This window comes from Scyliorhinus canicula, chromosome 14 (assembly GCF_902713615.1).
Source record: "Scyliorhinus canicula chromosome 14, sScyCan1.1, whole genome shotgun sequence".
Classification (NCBI taxonomy): Eukaryota; Metazoa; Chordata; class Chondrichthyes; order Carcharhiniformes; family Scyliorhinidae; genus Scyliorhinus; species Scyliorhinus canicula.
In genome coordinates this window covers 143,100,750-143,118,157 of record NC_052159.1, presented here as the reverse complement: position 1 = coordinate 143,118,157, position 17,408 = coordinate 143,100,750, and the positions used below count along the sequence as shown (strand labels likewise).

Genomic DNA, 17,408 nt, shown 5'->3' with positions numbered 1-17,408 from the left:
AGCACCCAGAGGAAACCCACGCACACACGGGGAGAACGTGCAGACTCCGCACAGACAGTGACCCTAGCCAGGAATCGAACCTGGGACCCTGGAGCCGTGAAGCAATTGTGCTAACCACTGTGCTATCATTGCAATGAATTTGATGAATGAAATATTGTTCAGAAAGTTTGAGGAAATTGTTCTGCAGACAGAACGACGTGTTCAGCTTACTGAAACGGATTTCTCAGCATATAACATATACTAATTGAAACTGAGTCGCAGTATCTTGTGGTTCAGGCTCCTTAATTAGTGAATCAAACTACATGCCAATTAATTGTTAAACAATTGTGTATTTTGAAAAGATGTTTTGAAAAATATACATAATATTTTAACAAAATAATACTGCAAAATATTGTGGTTAAATGCACCTTTTTAAGACAGACAGGAACGTTACGATTTAATTTGCTGAAAATCTGGTCTACTCATAGAGAACAAAGCCGGCCTTTAGTTCGGGCCAAGGTGGTGGTAGGAGGCAATGGTAAATACTAATATTTTGCAACAGATCAGGTTAGGAGTTGGGGACATTCTGGTTATCGGAAAGTGCAGAGTCGAACCATTCCAGATCCTTAACAATGGTTTCCCCTGTCAGTTGGTCTGTCCACACTTTCTTCCATATTTATTTACTCCTTATCGGCTGCAGTGAATGCTTAAAGGCTGTGCGGGGTTTTCTAGATGGCGTTTCCTCGCATGATGTCTGCATCTGGAATACACGGCAGCATCTGCCCTTTGGGAGAGTTCAATGATTTTCAATTCGGACTTTTGCCTTTCACTATGGTAGCAATACGATTTTTTTTTGTCCAGTTTTAATCAGTGCCGACATTCTTCCTTGTGAAACACTATCTCTCTATTACGATGAACTGTATTTATTACTGGAACGTGAATTGCTGTGGTCCAGTGCATGATCGATGCCATTCGACTTCCACTTGATGCAGGACTGTTTCTCATCCAGGGGCATCACGTGCATCATAGTCTTCCTCTGGAACCAGCAGCAAAGGCAGGACTGTGTACAACAAAGAAAATGTTATCATTCCCATCACTGGTGAGAAAACCTAGAATGGCTTAGTGAACACTCCGTTGACTAGCATTCTTCAAGAAATGAAAAGATCCATAACCTACGAACAACTTTATTGACAAACAACTTTGACACAGCTGGAGCGATTACACAAATTCGTAACATTAATAAGATGTAAAAATGGACAATGAGACGGGTGTTTTGTTTTGTTTCTTTTCATTTATCTTATATTTTTCTCCCTTTCTGTCTTTCTCTTGTTTTGATTCCCAGGTCATAGGCCGTGCCTGGAGTTGTGAAGGGAGGCTGAGGAACATCAATGTTTCCTCGTGCCACTCTCAAATACATGTATATTAGAGCTTGCCAGGGTGATTTGCCCCTTTATTTCCTCCTGCAACCTACTGGTAAAGGTCCTGCCTCACACTCTGTGGGCGTGATCCATTGGCCACGTTGCACCCGGATGAGATGCGGCCAGTAGACGCCGGGAGAGGCCTCATGTGGGCTTCCCGGCAGCCAATACATCCCGCGAGATCTACGCAGATCTCCCGAGGCGTCGCGATCAGGATACTGCCCACCATGGAACCAAGCTCTGCACACCTAAATACATTTAAAACCCGTTGAGGCGTGCTGACCCAGGATCTATCCGGCTCCCGGCATCTACCAGCCGAGGTGCCTGGGTGGCACTGCAAAGTTGGTAGGAGCACTGCCAGGGTGCCAGGGTGGCTGTGCTAGGGTGTCCAGTGCCGGGGTGGCACTACCTAGGGTTCATGCCCGAGGGGGGCCATGCCCATGAAAGGAGGTGCAGGGCGAATTTAAGAGGCATCCATAAGGTTGTGGGGAGTGAAGGATGGCGGTCCTGGAGGAGGGGGGGGGGGTGAACGGGGGCATGGGATGGTATGAAAAGGAGGGCCCTCTGCCACCCATAACGGGGTGACATCACTTGGGTGGGTTTGGGTAATGCCTATTTGTGTGGGCGATGACATTACCCATGGGAGGAGGGTGTGGGGAACCCACAAGCCCACTGGTCATCGAGTTCAGCTCCCCAATGATAAAAATAATGAGGCGCAATCGAATGGAAACATTAATGTGGTAGAGAGTGGGAACTGCCGCGAGCTTCCTGACTGTCGACCCGGTGAGGCCGTCACCGGTACAAAATGTTAATTGGTCCACTTAATTAGGCCCCACATGCTTCACGCCAGAAATGACAGTCCTGTCGGCTGATTCGCCGGGACCATGCGCGCCAACCCCCCGCTAACGATGGGGATCAGCGCTTGAACCGATCCCGCAGAGGTAGGTCCACACAGCGTGCAGCCATGCAACCAAGGAGACCGCCTCCAAGAGTGGCGGTCTCTGACCTGGCCCGCCTGCTGGACGCGGTGGAGCCGCAACGGTGGCGTCGTAACAGTTCCCTGTTCCCCCGAGGGGCTCGGCGGGTCAGCCACAGGGCAGCCCGTGCTGCCTGGGAGGAAGTGGCAGCGCGAGGAGCATGACCCAGAGGACCGCTACACAGTGCCGCAAAAAGCAAAATGACCACCACCATGCCGCACGGGTGAGTTGACATTGGCCCCTGGCACCAGTCCTGCCCCCGCCAACAATGCGCCTGGCACCGCCCCCGCCAAGTACCATGTTGCGCCTCACCCCACCCATGCCCACCAGTGGTGCTCAGCCATGCCCCCCTCTGCCCCCCCCCCCCCCCCCCCCCCTCCATACAACGGTGCATGACGCGTGCAGAAGAAGCTGGCCCATAACATGTACATTCTCCCACAGGATCTCCATCCGGTGGTGCCGGCCCATCCAGGGTAGTTAGTCCACCCCCTGCCTCCCAAGAGACCACCTTGGAGGAGAGCTCCGAGGATGCCTCCATAATAGTCGCGGCACATCTGTCATCCCCGCCTTCCACCAGAGACACACACCTCAGTGGTCGAAAGTAGTGGGCAGGCTTCTGGGGCAAATTCTGGTGAGCGCCACACATTTGCTGATGCACATCAGGTGGAAGCAGGAATTCCCAGACGAGACAGCAGTCCGAGGTCTGCTGGGTCCCAGAACCCAGCTGGGTCCCAGTCAGATGCTGAGCCTCTGGACCAGGGTTACCCGGAGCTGATGCAGTCGGTAGGGTGTGGCCGAGAAATTCAGAGGTGGGTGTCAGCAACACTCCAGCAGGTCCACAGCCGATTGGAGGAGTCCCAAAGGCTGAGGGCGAGGAGATAGCGTTGACAATGTGTGGCACTGAGGCTGACACGAGGGTGGTGACTGCAGTGGAGAGGCTGGAGCACAACGTCAGCACCATGAGTGGTGGTGTGCAAGGAGTTGCCCAGTCGGTGACGGCCATGGTGAGCACGTCGACAGCTTGTCTCAATCGCTGAGGGACATGTCCAATCTCAGGTGCACCTGGCCGGGGCACTGTGGAGCATGTCACTGTCACTGAGGACCATGGAGCTAACCAGATAGAGGATCACTGAGAAGGCATCGGGGTTGGGGTGGGGCTGCAGGGTAGGGGGTGGGGAAGGAATTGGGTGGAGTGGGAGGGTATGATAGGGGCTAGGAGGGAGGCGGGGAAGTGGTTGTGTGGGGTGGAAAGAGGGGGTGGCATCATCGGGGCTGGAGGCAGGTGGGTTCACTAGTGTACAACAATAAAACATGTTGCATCTGTGCCTCTGGCATGTTATTCTACAATACAAGCTGGCCTGTCCCAGCCCCTCAGGCATGGTGGCCCTGGATCCCACCCACACCCAGCCAAGGCATTCCATGTGCAGGTGACGAGCAAGAACATGCACTTGGCAGACAGACATGAGGCAGACTATGGTATAATGAGGATTACCAGTACCCAGCTCTCGGCAAATTATCATCACCCTCCTGCCCTCGACATGGACACACTGGCAGTGCCCACACAGGCCCATCATTGTGGAGTGATGTATTACAAACCCTAGGAGGGTGGAAGAGGGCATTTGGGGGAGGGGGGGGTGAGAGGAGGGAAGGTGAGGCAGGCTGAGTGGGGGTATTTGGGAAAGGGTGTGGCATGACATTGGATGGGATAGGGAGGAAGCGATAAGATGATGGACAAAGCCACGCCCTACATGAAGCGGGAGGATGCGTGCCCTCTGGCCTTCCAGGCATGTCAGACCCTCGCCGCTCCGCCACTCCTCCATCCTCCTAGGAAGGACCTGCGGGTCCTCCGTGAGCTCATCCTTTTGGCCCACCACCTCTTTGTCCTCCTCCTCGGAGTTGGCCGCATGTTCCTCCTCCTCCACCTCCAGCACGTTGCCCCGCTGCTGTGCCAGACTGTGGAGGACACAGCAGACCACCACAAAGTGGGCGACCCTCTGGGGGGTGTGCTGCAGGGCACCACCAGGGCAGTCGAGGCATCAGAACTGCATTTTGAGCAGTCTCATGTACCGGGTGGTCTGACGGGCCTTGTTATATCGGATCTCTGCATCGGTCACCGGCCGAAGATGGCTCCTCACCTCGTCAGATCCCCACAGCAGCTACTCCGCCAGCTTCACCTTTTTAAAGGGAGTACTAATCAGCGCCCGTGTGACCACTTGCTGGGGAGGCAGTTAGATCACGGGAGGCAGTTAGATCAGAGGTCATTCTCATTAAGGATATGGAGATTGGTGATTAATTGGTGATTATTAGTTTCTCGCCACACCATGGCGGGATCCTGATTTCGACAACGGGAGCGGGCCAGTCAGATCGCAAACTGATTGGCGCCCATCGAGTTTCCCGATTTTAGCCTCTCCCTCGATGTAACTGGCATGTCGCCAGCGACGAGGCTGGTAGATCATACCCTCAGTGTGGGCGTCACCGGGCAGAAACTCCCCAGGAACCAAACAAAGTGACAAAGTGTGGTTAGATAGCGGTGGGGAACTCGCTGACAGAGCCGGGATGAAACCTCCAGCAAAACCCGCCACAAATGACACTTAGAAACCTTTCCATTAGATCGTGCCCTGGGTCTCTTCCATTCCATCCAAGCCTCCCACTAACTCCAAGTAACTCGCTATGTCTGAAACTCTGTGCACTTGTTTATGTGTTTAACTGGAGAGAATAATTGCTGCAAACTCTAGTCAGCAATCATATCTAGAATACTACAAATGCCTATCAACCTTTAAATGATAAATCACACCCATCAGAGAATGAATCATTCGTCCTTTGCATCTGTGCTGTCTCTTTGAAATAGATATCCAACTCATTCAACTCCCATGTTTCCCTCCCCACCAATACCTGTCCATCCATCAAAGGTCAATTCTAATTCACTCCCAAAGTACAAACACTCAGGCCGGGATTTTTCCGCCCCCCACCCCCGGTGGCGGGTTTTCCGGTAGCGAAGGTGGCCCGCTCTTGGCCAGCATGTTCCCCAGCGGCGTGGCTGGCGAGGCACGGAAAATGCCATTGCCTTCGGCAGGGCGGAAGGTCCCGTCACCGGCCAATTGCCAGAAAACCTGGCCCAGGTTGCGAAGTTTAAGTAAAACCTCATTGTTATAATTATAATCAAATCTTCAGGCAGAAATTCTCACTATTGACACAATCGGTCAACATGTCATTAAGTCACTATTGAATTAGATGCAAAATTACTTATTTATGCCTCCAAAACCTTCACTGTATCCTATCTATTAACACTAAATGTAAATAATGCTGGTAAAATAATTTATTGCTGTAGCTGAGTTCCATAACTATAATTATGACACACAATTTGCATAGTTTTTAGAGATACATTTTATTATTAATTTGTTATAATTATCTTCACGTTGCAGAAATGAGTTACAAATCTGTTTCAGCCATAGTACTGGAATATGATTCATGCAGATTAAGTCAATTAGTAGGGTCACCAGATATTTCATCACAGGTGAAAGTTCCAGAGAGTACAGCCTACTCTGTAACTAGGACTTTACATGGAGAGTTAGTTAAGCATGTTTAAACCGAGAATGATTTAAAGCATAGTGAACTTTGAAGTCTCGGGTTTGATATTTAAAACGATTTAAGTTGATTAAAATCTGCTGTAGATATAAGCGTAAATATAAAGATGACATATAAAGTTGCATTAAGAAAATTGACTCTGATATCAGTATCTGTACAAAGGTCCTGGAATTAAGAGACTGTTTCACTTGGGAAGGAAAATAAGATACTGTCAAGGTTTTGCATGCATCGGAGGACTAGTATGTCCTCCACAACCATTTACACGCTAGTTATCCATTTTAGGGACCCTGTTATTATGACCAGGTTCTACCCTGTTCTATCCTGGATGTTCCATTTCTGGATACAAAGGAAGTGGGTCCTGCTTGAATGCGGTTATCTAGCCCATTAGGAGCTGTGATTCTGAGAGGGACGGTTCTAGTTTTGTAATCTCTGTATCGTAATGTCTAGTACATTAATAAGGGTTTTCATTCTGTTTTCCTGCAATACTTACAAATTTTAAAGTGAGAACTTATTATATTACTGTTCATTTTCAGGCTGCACCAGATGCTTCATTGATGTTGAGCACTGAGGAATACTTAAGCCCTTACTCACTGTAAGCTGAGCTGTTGAACTTCTAAACCTGATATCTGTGTATTATGTGCCTGCATGCCATTGTAATGTACAGGTGACCGACAGAGCAAGGGTTAACGTGGAGCTGGAGAAGGGCACCGTCCACGGTATGGTGTACAGAGTCACGTGGTAATGGACTGAGAGAACAGTCCAGAGAGAACAATCTGGAAGCAGCCAACCTGCACGGAGCAGCAGCATGCATGACAGTGCCCTGGGATCTGTAAATAGTTAAAGACTAACAATAAATGGTTCATGTTTAAATATACAAGTCTGACAATCTCATCAATGGGACATCTAAAGGACCCATATTACCCGTATCTAGTGCAGCAATGTCAGGACACCTTTGTTACAGGAAATAACTCCTCTAATCCTTCTGGTCAGTAACTGAAGAATGATCACTGTTGGACCATGGTGATTTAGACGACAATCGTGAACTCGGTATATTGAAATAAACACTCCCAATGAGTTATAACGTAAGTGCTATTAACTTAGAACAAAAATATTGATGGTGGAACAATAAGAAATGCTTTTCTAACCCTCCAGGAACACAGAACATAGTACCTAATTAGCAAGGCACAAGCTGAAGTCCCTGGGATGAAGGGGTTGCCCTTATGATGAGAAGCTGAGTAAATTAGGTCTGTAGTCGCTGGCATTTATAATAATGAGAGGCGACCTCATTGAAACCTATAGGATAAGAAAGGGGCTTTATAGGGTGGGCACTGAGAGATTGTTTCCACTAATCGGGGAATCTAAAATATGGGGTGGGCCCAGTCCCAGGATAATATTTAGGACTGAGTTGAGGAGAAATTACTTCACTCAAAAGGGTTGTGAATCTTTGGAATTTTCTACCAGAGGGTTGTGGATGGTCCATCTTTCAATATAGTTAAGGCTGGGGTAAACAGAGGTTTGGTCTCGAGGGAAATTAAGGGATATGGGGAGTGGACAGGAAAGTTGAGTTGAAGGCAAAGATCAGCAAATGCGAGGTGATGCATTTTGGAAGATCTAACTCAAGAGCAGACTATATGGTCAATGGAAGAGTCCTGGGGAAAATTGATGTGCAGAGAGATCTGGGAGTTCAGGTACATTGTACCCTGAAGGTGGCAACGCAGGTTCATAGAGTGGTCAAGAAGGCATACAGCATGCTTGCCTTCATCGGACGGGGTATTGAGTACAAGAGTTGGCAGGTCATGTTACAGTTATATAGGACTTTGGTTAGGCCACATTTGGAATTCTGCATGCAGTTCTGGTTGCCACATTACCAGAAGGATGTGGATGCTTTAGAGAGGGCGCAGAGAAGGTTCACCAGTATGTTGCCTGGTATGGAGGGTGCTAGCTACGAAGAAAGGTTGAGTAGATTAGGATTGTTTCCATTGGAAAGTCGGAGGTTGAGGGGGGACCTGATTGAGGTCTACAAAATTATGAGAGGTATGGACAGAGTGGATAGCAACAAGCTTTTTCCAAGAGTGGGTTGTCAATTACAAGGGGTCACGATTTCAAGGTGAGAGGGGGAAAGTTTAAGGGAGATGTGCGTGGAAAGTTTTTTACGCAGAGGGTGGTGGGTGCCTGGAACGCTTTGCCAGTGGAGGTGGTAGAGGCGGGCACGATAGCATCATTTAAGATGCATCTGGACAGATATCTGGACAGAGAGAAGTAGATCCTTGGAAAATAGGCAACAGGTTTAGATAAAGGATCTGGATCGGTGCAGGCTGGGAGGGCCGAAGGGCCTGTTCCTGTGCTGTAATTTTCTTTGTTCTTTGTTCTATGATTGTATTGAATGGGGTAACAGGCTCGGCAGGCTATATGGTCCACTCATTCTTCTACTTCTCATGTTCTTGTGTTCTGAGTCTTCATTTGTTCAATTCTACAGTGACAGAACAATACTTGTGAACGAGCGAAAGAGTGCATTGTATATTGTTCCGCCTTTTGGGTGGGAGGGGGCGGGGGGGTGGGTGCTGGTGAGGGAGCAGAGAGCCCAACAAACCCCTTCTTCTATCATCAACCGACACAGTATTCTCTTTGGGATGTCCTCTGCCACAAGACCCAAGTCACTAAAGTTTACAGGCATTTGACATTGTTGCTGAAAAGATTCAATAATACTTGACTGCCATTTTTAAAAAGAATAAATACTGATCTTTCAGCTCAACCATTAGAAATGATGGCAGGATCTTGACTTAATACCACAGCCATGAATAAGCAATACAGTTGCGATCATTGTTTACAGGCACCAGACTTCATGAAGGGAGAATTCAACATTGTAGCTCCAGCCGCACATAAATGGACCCCTTTCTAACACAGAGAAACTCGAGTCTGCAGCAATCAATTCAAATTAACATCCTCAGAAACCTTATTGTCAAGCAGAGGGCACTGGAGAACATTTGTTTCTCATATGAAATGGGTGTAAACAAATTGTGCTCAATCAGACTTGTCTAACATCTTTGCATTGGTGGGGGGCACATTTTAATTTTTCTCAGCCTTGGGGGCGGGGGGGGGGGGGGGGGGGGGGGGGGGGGGGGGGGGGGCTAATGAACAAATTCGGGAAGGATAAGGTTTGAAATGGCGACGAGCAAGAATTTCAAATAAAAAGCTGACCTATGAAAAGCAATTTGCTGAGCAAAAGAAAGTCACAATAATAAAATTACAATTTATAAAAATTACGAATAAATAAAGATGAGTGTGAAAGGATGAGTGTGTGCGCGTCGAGCTCACTCCCAGCCTCAGGTGCTCACTCACACACCTCTCTTACAAACACACTCACACCACTCATCTCACACACACACACTCACTCCTGACCTCGCACATGCACACTCACTCCTCATCTCAGGTATGCACACTCAATGTTCACCACACACACAATCACCCTCACCATCGCCCAAACACATACCCACCCTCCTCACCCCACACACGCACTCACCCTCCTCACCCATCAAAGATACACTCACACTCTTTATCCCATGCACCCACATACTCAACCCTCGCCCACTCTCACACCCACACTCACTCACTCTCACACCCACACTCACTTACTCACTCTGACACAAATACTCACTCACCCAATCCTACACCCACTCCCCTTTCCCCACCTGGCCCAGAGCGAGTCTCTCTTCCCCCAGTAGCCCAGCCCAGAATGAATCTCTGCTTCACGTTCCTAGCCCAGCCCAGCACGGCCCAGCAAGGAGCGAGTCTCTCCTTCCCCAGCCTGGCAGTCAATTTCTCTCTCTCTCACTTTCTCTTTGAGGCCTCTGCTTACTGCCACCAGTCCGCTTTCCCTCCAATCACAGGATGCTTCTCCTCCACATTTGTGGCTGATGGACTCACTTGTGACAGGAGAGGAACAGCGTGTGATTGGAGGTACACTTTCTTTCAGAATCTTCCACTCTACTTAACATAATTTTCAAAATTACCTCCAGAGGCCACATTGGGGGGTTTCACAGGCCCAAGGGCTGGAGGTTGGACAAGCCTGCATTAAGTGGTCAAGTCAAGCAGCAAGCAAGAATTCTGGGTTGTTACTTAATTTAATCCCCTTGCAACTTCCAGCCAGCTGTCCAAGACCTTGGAAGCTTCCACCCAAATCAAGTTCAGCTTTATTGGGACAATCAAAAGGAGCAGGAAAAAGAGCCATTCCATTTTGCATGTGGTGGGCATACTGTACCTCAGGAAACCTTGGGTTCCATGCTTTGACAGCAATACGTTCAGCTGATTAGTCATGCCTCAATTTTCCAATTTTCAACATAGTGTTCAACCCCTGCAGATAACTGTAGCCTTCTCCACCCCGACAATCTCCCAGGATCTCCATACCCAATGAATCCTGGTCTCTTGAGCCTCGCTGATTTCCAATGCCCCTTGACTTGGTCTTAAACTGCCTTGACCCTCAACTCTGTCATTCCTTTCCGAAACCTCTCCACCTCTGACTGCTCCATAAAACCTACTTCTTTGATCAAACTGTGGGTCACCTGTTTAAAAAAATGTGCGTGACCAATTCATTTAAGGACTTGGGCCCTTTAAATGCATTTGGTGCGACGACACCTAGTATGGTAATTTGAATGGTGAGCTTGTGCTTGGCTTGTGCAGCTGGGCAGCTTGAAAAAGACGTTGGTCACCTATCCCAATATCTGCACATTGCCCAGTGTCAAATTTGATTTGGTGTTACCTTGGGGCGCCAAATGTTAGAGGCACCAGATAAAGGAAAGTTGTTGTTGCAGGATCCTCCCAGGGAAAGCTGTGCCAATTGAACTATGGAGACTTCAGTACAATCTTCAAATGACCAACACCAACTACCGTGTTGAATGGTTATTTGGAACCAAATTCTAACGCGTTATGCTTTTTGCAATGCTGCATGAAAAGTATATTCAGGTAATTACCAAGAGTCTTGCCTGTTTGGCTGCAGTCAATGAGATGCCCTGGCATATAGGCCCTGGAGTTACTTGCTGCCACTGACCCTCGTGTTATGGCTTCTGAAGACACTGGGCCAGGACACACACAGAAGTTCACCCACGCAATTTTCTGCAAGGACACCTGCAGCAATAATGCAGTTGACTGTCCGCACGTGCAGGGGTGGTAAAAGTCAGATGTGGCCTAAAACTTGGCAGAAACTCCTTGTTGTCCAGCTGTAAGACTGGCCTGTGAGTGTTGAATCATGAAGTAGCACAGAGGGCCACCTTCCTCAGATGCATTTGGTTTGCTACCACCTCGCCTTTCAAGACATAAGCTCCTTTCCCCTTCACTTCTGCCTGCCGCATCTCAATCACATGTACATGCAGCCTTGACAAAGGCTGATGATGTTTTGCAATGCTTTCAGTGGCTCTTGGAAAACATGCAGAACTTACTTCATGTTCCCACCTTGTGACATTACCCTGTTATTGTCCTGTCACATTACATATCACTTACACAACGTCCCTCTCTCAACATTCCTGGCAGCCCGAGGGTCACAGAAATCCGCATTCGGGATTGTGAATTCATTATGAAAATGGGCTCGGCCCAGGGAATTGAATGCTATTTACACTTGGCTTTGAGGTTGGATTTGCCACAACTCTACACCAAGGTTTCAAGATTGACATTGACCATTTGATGGACTGGGAGCCACACAATCATAATGGCACAGAAGGAGGCCATTCAGCCCATCAAGTCCATGCTGGCTCTCTGTTGGTTTGTTGCAACGACTATAAAAAGTCCAAATGCCCTTATATGATTTCCAATTTGTTCTTTGAATTTTTAATTTCAAAATTTAAGGATACTGAAAAAGTATGAATAATAAGCTGATGAACATGACTTTGATTAAATAACTGCCGGTTAAATCTGAAATTGATTAATATTTTAAGCTCTATCGTTACACTCAAGCTTGAGTCATAAAGCTTCGACTTTAGCAGCAGCTGCGAATCAAACAGTAAGCGATTTAGGTTGAAGGGCTTCAAAACAATCATGTTGCTACCTGAAAACAATTCTTAAATCTCTTGCTGACAAAGTAGAGTGCGATTGGATTGATGCAGGAATTGAGGGAAGCCATATTGATGCCAATGTAGTTCATCACAAGGAAATAACTGAAAGACAAAGTGGAAAGGATAGAAATGGTCATTTAGAGACTTGAAACATTTTATTTTGCTTGCAAGTACATATTAAAAATTCCTTACACTCCACGTGCCTGTGCGAGTGTAACTCCAACAGCACTCAAGAAGGTTGACACCATCCAGGACAAAGCAGTCTGACATCCACCATTTTAAACATTCACGCCCTCCATCACTGACGCACAGCGGCAGCAGTGTGTGCCATTTATAAGATGCACTGCGGCCACTCATCGAGCCTCCTTTGACAGCCCTTTCCAAACCTGTGATCGCTTCCACCAAGAAAGGCACGGGCTGCAGTTGCCTGGGAACACCATCCGTCCCCTCCAAGCCACATCCAGACTTGAAACCCTATGGCTCTTCCTTCATTGGCACTGGGTCTTAATCCTGGAACTCCCTTCCTAAAGGCTCTGTGATTTTACCGACACCAGCAGCACTTCAAAAAGGCAGCTCGCCATCACCCATTCGCAGGCAATCAAAAACGGGCAACTAATACTGCCCTTAGCAACTACACTTACATACAATGAGAAAATGGTAAACGAAAACATGTTTTAGGTGCCAATCAACGATTGGCTTGAGTTAGCAGGCCCGGTTACCCCGGGCGCAAATCCCGTTATGGTCTCTGAATCTCACAAGAGGGCCATTGTGCGATTTGCACCAGCGGGATCTCTGTTTGAGACTCCCCCCCCCCCCCCCCCCCCCCAACCCCTGCTGGTGAGGTGATTAACATATACTTACCGGGCGTGACGTCATAGCGTCCGCCCGTGTCTTATCCTCTCACCCAGTCGGCATGATGTCACGCTGCTGCAAATCTCTACTGGTTTTCAAAAATGAGAACTAATCATGATGACCACACCGGGGGTAGTGGTAGTGGGGGTGGGGGTGGTATAACTAACTCTGGGTGGTGAGAGACACAGCCAGGCAGTGCCACCTGTGTCTGAAATAAAGGATGAACATAAATATGTCACAGCAAATGCCGATAAATAGCAAATCGATTGACAAATGAATGGGGCGGCACGGTAGCACAGTGGTTAGCACTGTTGCTTGCCAGGGTCCCAGGTTCGATTCACGGCTTGGGTCACTGTCTGTGCGGAGTCCGCTCGTTCTCCCCATGTCTGCGTGTGTTCCCTCCGGGTGCTCGGGTTTCCTCCCACAAGTCCTGTTAGGTAATTTGGACATTCTGAATTCTCCCTCTGTGTACCCGAAGAGGCTCCGGAATGTGGCCACTAGGGGATTTTCACAGTAACTTCATTGCAGTGTTAATGTAAGCCTACTTCTGACAATAAAGATTATTATGTTATATTAGATAGTCTATTTTAATTATGTTGCCTGAAATTGGAGTATTGACCAAATACCTGCTCCTCTTCCAACAGGGCAACGGAATATTTTACATACAGCTGAGCAGACTGTGTAACATCTTATCCTTTAGACATTGCAGCATTCCATCATATCTGTACAGCCTTTGATATTGTTTAAATTTATTCATGTAAACATCAAGTGTATGTAATGAATAAAAATGAATGAATCATTCATTAGGCTCAATGTTCCCCTTTCAGCTGACGGAATTGCCTCAAGAGTGGAGGAATTGTCATTATACTGGTTCAAATTGACAATACTGTCTGTGATTGTGTTGGATGAAAATTGATTTTCAATTCTGATGGACACCCAGGGGTCAGGGAAGGTTCTCTGTTCAGTGTTTCACAGGATGATGTCCTGGCTACTTTGGGTATATATTGGCTGCCCACTACAGTGAATCAAAGAACCAAAACATCACATCAGCCGACCTTTTGGAGGTTCAGGCCAATAGACACAATTTAACCTCCAAACATCTGCTAGTCGGGAGCTGATATGAAATGAAATGAAATGAAAATTGCTTATTGTTACGAGTAGGCTTCAATGAAGTTACTGTGAAAAGCCCCATTCCGGCGCCTGTCCGGGGAGGCTGGCACGGGAATCGAACCGTGCTGCTGGCCTGCTTTAAAAGCAAGCGATTTAGCTGAGTGAGCTAAACCAGCCAGCCAGATATACCATCCAGCCATAAACCAGCCAGATATACCATCTTCCACTGAGTGTATTGGCCAACCAATGGATTTACGGCTGTGGTCAATGAAACCCACAGTCCCCCTGCCCTGGACATGGCCTTTAATGTTGGGGACCATGGGCGGGATTCTCCCGAATCCCCCGATGGCGGTGTAAAAAAATGGCGTGAACCACTCCGGAGTCGAGCCAACTGGAAATTGGGGAATCCTCGGAGAATCTTGCCCCATATTGGGCTGGATGGAGTTTTCCCTTCTACAGTCTTCTTCTTAACTTAATGTTACGACCTCATACATGTGTGCTTCCATCTCGAGGTATAGTACAACCTTGCAGCATTAAGATGTCAGGATGCATCTATTCTAATGTGACTGGTACTTTGAATCTACAAGTTTTGTCGAAAGCAATTGTAATTAAGCAACAATCATGGTTACTAAACTATCATGTTTAGAATCAACAAGTTTAATTATCCCCTACTTGGCTTGAGATAGAGACATGCAATTAAACAATATTTCAATCACCAGGGTTGTTCAAACCCACATTTTCTTCAGTAATTCCAGTACATACTATAATCTATTTGTATTAATTACCATTGCACCTGTTATTATTCATGATAATTTCTACAATCTTGAAATCTTTCTCCTGCCTGTGAATCTCTTTGTACTCTTTCACCTTCGCTCCGAAAGGTAGCCGCTCTCACTGAGATATGGCTCCAAGTGTCTTCCCCTGTACCAATTCATCCTATTTATTAGGCATAAGCAAGCCGAAACAATCAGTTTTGGCAGGACATAAGGGACATCCCAGTGAAGCCAATTCTGTCCCCAATCAGCATATTCATCCTCCTGCACTTTGCAGTAATAATTATTGGATAACAACCACGAAGGAGTGCTTGCTGATTCCCAGGACCCCTCATACTCGGGATGCAATGAGCCCATTTGTAGTGCCCGACTGTTACATTGATCTAAAGTTCTGCCGCTACCTGTCTCTGAAGTCGCACCGAGCATTGTTCATTCATTCCCTCCTGTGTATCCCGCTATACTGACTTCTGATCTGGTAATACCTGTTTTAAATTGTCTTACTTGTGCGCAAATATTTCCATGGCCTTACACCTCCTTACATCTCAGTGGAACAGCCCCCCCCCCCCCCCCCCCCCCCCCCCGCCCCGAAACCTCGGCAGCGTGTTTTTCATTGGAGGAGGCAGACTGTCAATGGCCAGCAGAGGGATCTTCTGGGGTTTCCCCTTGTTCGCACCCTCCGCCACCATGGATCACACTGGGCGCCTCTGTCTGCAGGGCCAGACGATCCCGCGGGTGGGAACGACTGGAAAGTCTTCTCCTCTTTAACCTTGTCCAGCCCAAACTCGCCAAGATCTCTTTGCTCCTCCATTTCTGATCTCCTGCACATCTGGGATTTTAACTGCATCAACATGAGTGACGTTGCCTGAATCTGGCAGAGTACTGGAATTCCCTACCTAAATCTCTCTGCCTCTCCAATGTCAATGTTTCGAGTCCAATATGACTCTTCTTCGAAGACTCATATTGGACTCAATACGTTAATTCTGTTTCTCACTCCACATATGCTGCCAGGCCTGCTGAGTTTTGCCAGAAGATTCCATTTTACTCTTGCATAATCATTTTACTTTTGTTGAGTTTTAATCTTCCAATTGCAAAAAATACTACTTTTTTTATTTTGTATAAATATGTAAAATCCCACACTATGAATCCTCATTTTCCATCAGAAAACAAACTTTAACTCCAGTCAGTCATTATTTCACTGTATATGTCACCTGCTTTCTTATGATAACCGGACAGTCCCACATTCCGTTAAGTCTTACCTCAGTAGTTGACATCTGTTGGGATCAAATTCGTTGTAGAATATCTTCATTAAAATCCTACTGAGGTGAAGTGGAAGCCAACACAGGGCAAAAACGAGCACTAAGCAGAACACAGTCTTTGCAACCTCACGGCGCTGCAAGTGAATCATCAGAATGTTACTTTGTTTGAAGGAGCTTCATGATTAGCAAGCAAAGACACTACGAGCATGTGCTACTATTAGTGTGGTAAACCTTGCATGAATGCAGTTTAATAAACCATTTTCCACTGCATGAATATAGTGATACACACTCAACATCTGAGCATATCACTCCCCTGTGTATCTTGTTTGATGCATAAAAGGCATCCAAAATCCGGTGCTCACCATGGATTACCCAATTCATTTTTTCCAATTAAGGGGCAATTTAGCATGGCCAATCCACCTACCCTGCACATTGTGGATTATGGGGGCGAAACCCATGCAAACACAGGGAGAATGTGCAAACTCCACACGGACAGTGACCCACAGCCGGGATCAAACCTGTGACCTCGGCGCTGTGAGGCAGCAGTGCTACCCCACTGCGCCACCGTGCTGCCCCCACAGCATTTATTTGACTGATCTGTCTCTGTGATCCATTGTTCCTCATGACCTCTGGCAATGATTTGTAGGGTGGCGAGGTGAAAGGGTGCATCTTTATAAATTCATCTGCAGCTTCAAAGCAATGGAGTGGACAGATAGCTGGCAGATGCAGTTCAATGCATAGAAATGCAAAATGTTATAATTTGGGGGAAAAGAACAGTGGAAGGACTACACCCTAAGCAGTAATATTCCAATCCGAGTGGGTGAGCAGAGAATTATTTAAAGGTGGAAATGCAGGAATAGATAAGCCATAAGATGAGTAGAATTCTGGGATACATGGTTAGGGGACATGAATGCCAAAAACAAAAGGAAGTGATGATTTTGTGCAAACTATTCTCACTGTTTGAGTATTCCATATCATTCTGGGCACCTTGTTACTGGCAGCTTATTGCAGCTATGATATTGATGCAGTGACATTTCACCTGAATATGACAAGGAATGAAAAGTTATAGGTAGGAAGAAAGACCCAAGCCATTGCAACAGTTTTCAGAGAAAGCAAAATAAAATGGAAATTTTCAATATTACAAAAGGTTTTCGAGATGGTCAGTAGGGAAAGATTGTTGCCACGTGTTGGTGAATCAGTAATAATGGGACACGAACGCAAGACTGGAAGAGCAAAGAGGAAAATGTGAAGAATTGTTTTCGCAAGAGGATTACGAGAACATGGAATGTTTTACTGTTCTTGAATCATTTAAAAGGGCAACTATAAACAATTGCAAACAAAGATTATAAAAGGATATGGAGAAAAAACAGGGAAATGGAGTTCCAGTGAATTACAATGGATAATTCCAGTTGAAGGT

At 46.9% G+C, this 17,408-nt stretch overlaps 1 protein-coding gene across 2 annotated transcripts in view; it reads right to left on the bottom strand.

Moving 5' to 3' along the window:
- Positions 1–5: 5 nt before the first annotated feature.
- Positions 6–17,408, bottom strand: part of LOC119977441 (endothelin receptor type B-like) — a 46,004-nt gene continuing 28,601 nt past the window's right edge. The window contains exons 5-7 of one of the 2 annotated variants that reach the window (XM_038818350.1): positions 15,992–16,125; positions 11,994–12,102; positions 6–1,039 (exon numbers count right to left, since the gene is read on the bottom strand). In XM_038818350.1, coding sequence (XP_038674278.1) covers positions 887–1,039; positions 11,994–12,102; positions 15,992–16,125 — 396 coding nt within the window. In that variant the 3' untranslated portion in view covers positions 6–886. Of the gene's footprint in view, positions 1,040–8,325; positions 8,430–11,993; positions 12,103–15,991; positions 16,126–17,408 lie in introns of those variants that run through there. The other variant, XM_038818352.1, reaches the window with a different exon arrangement.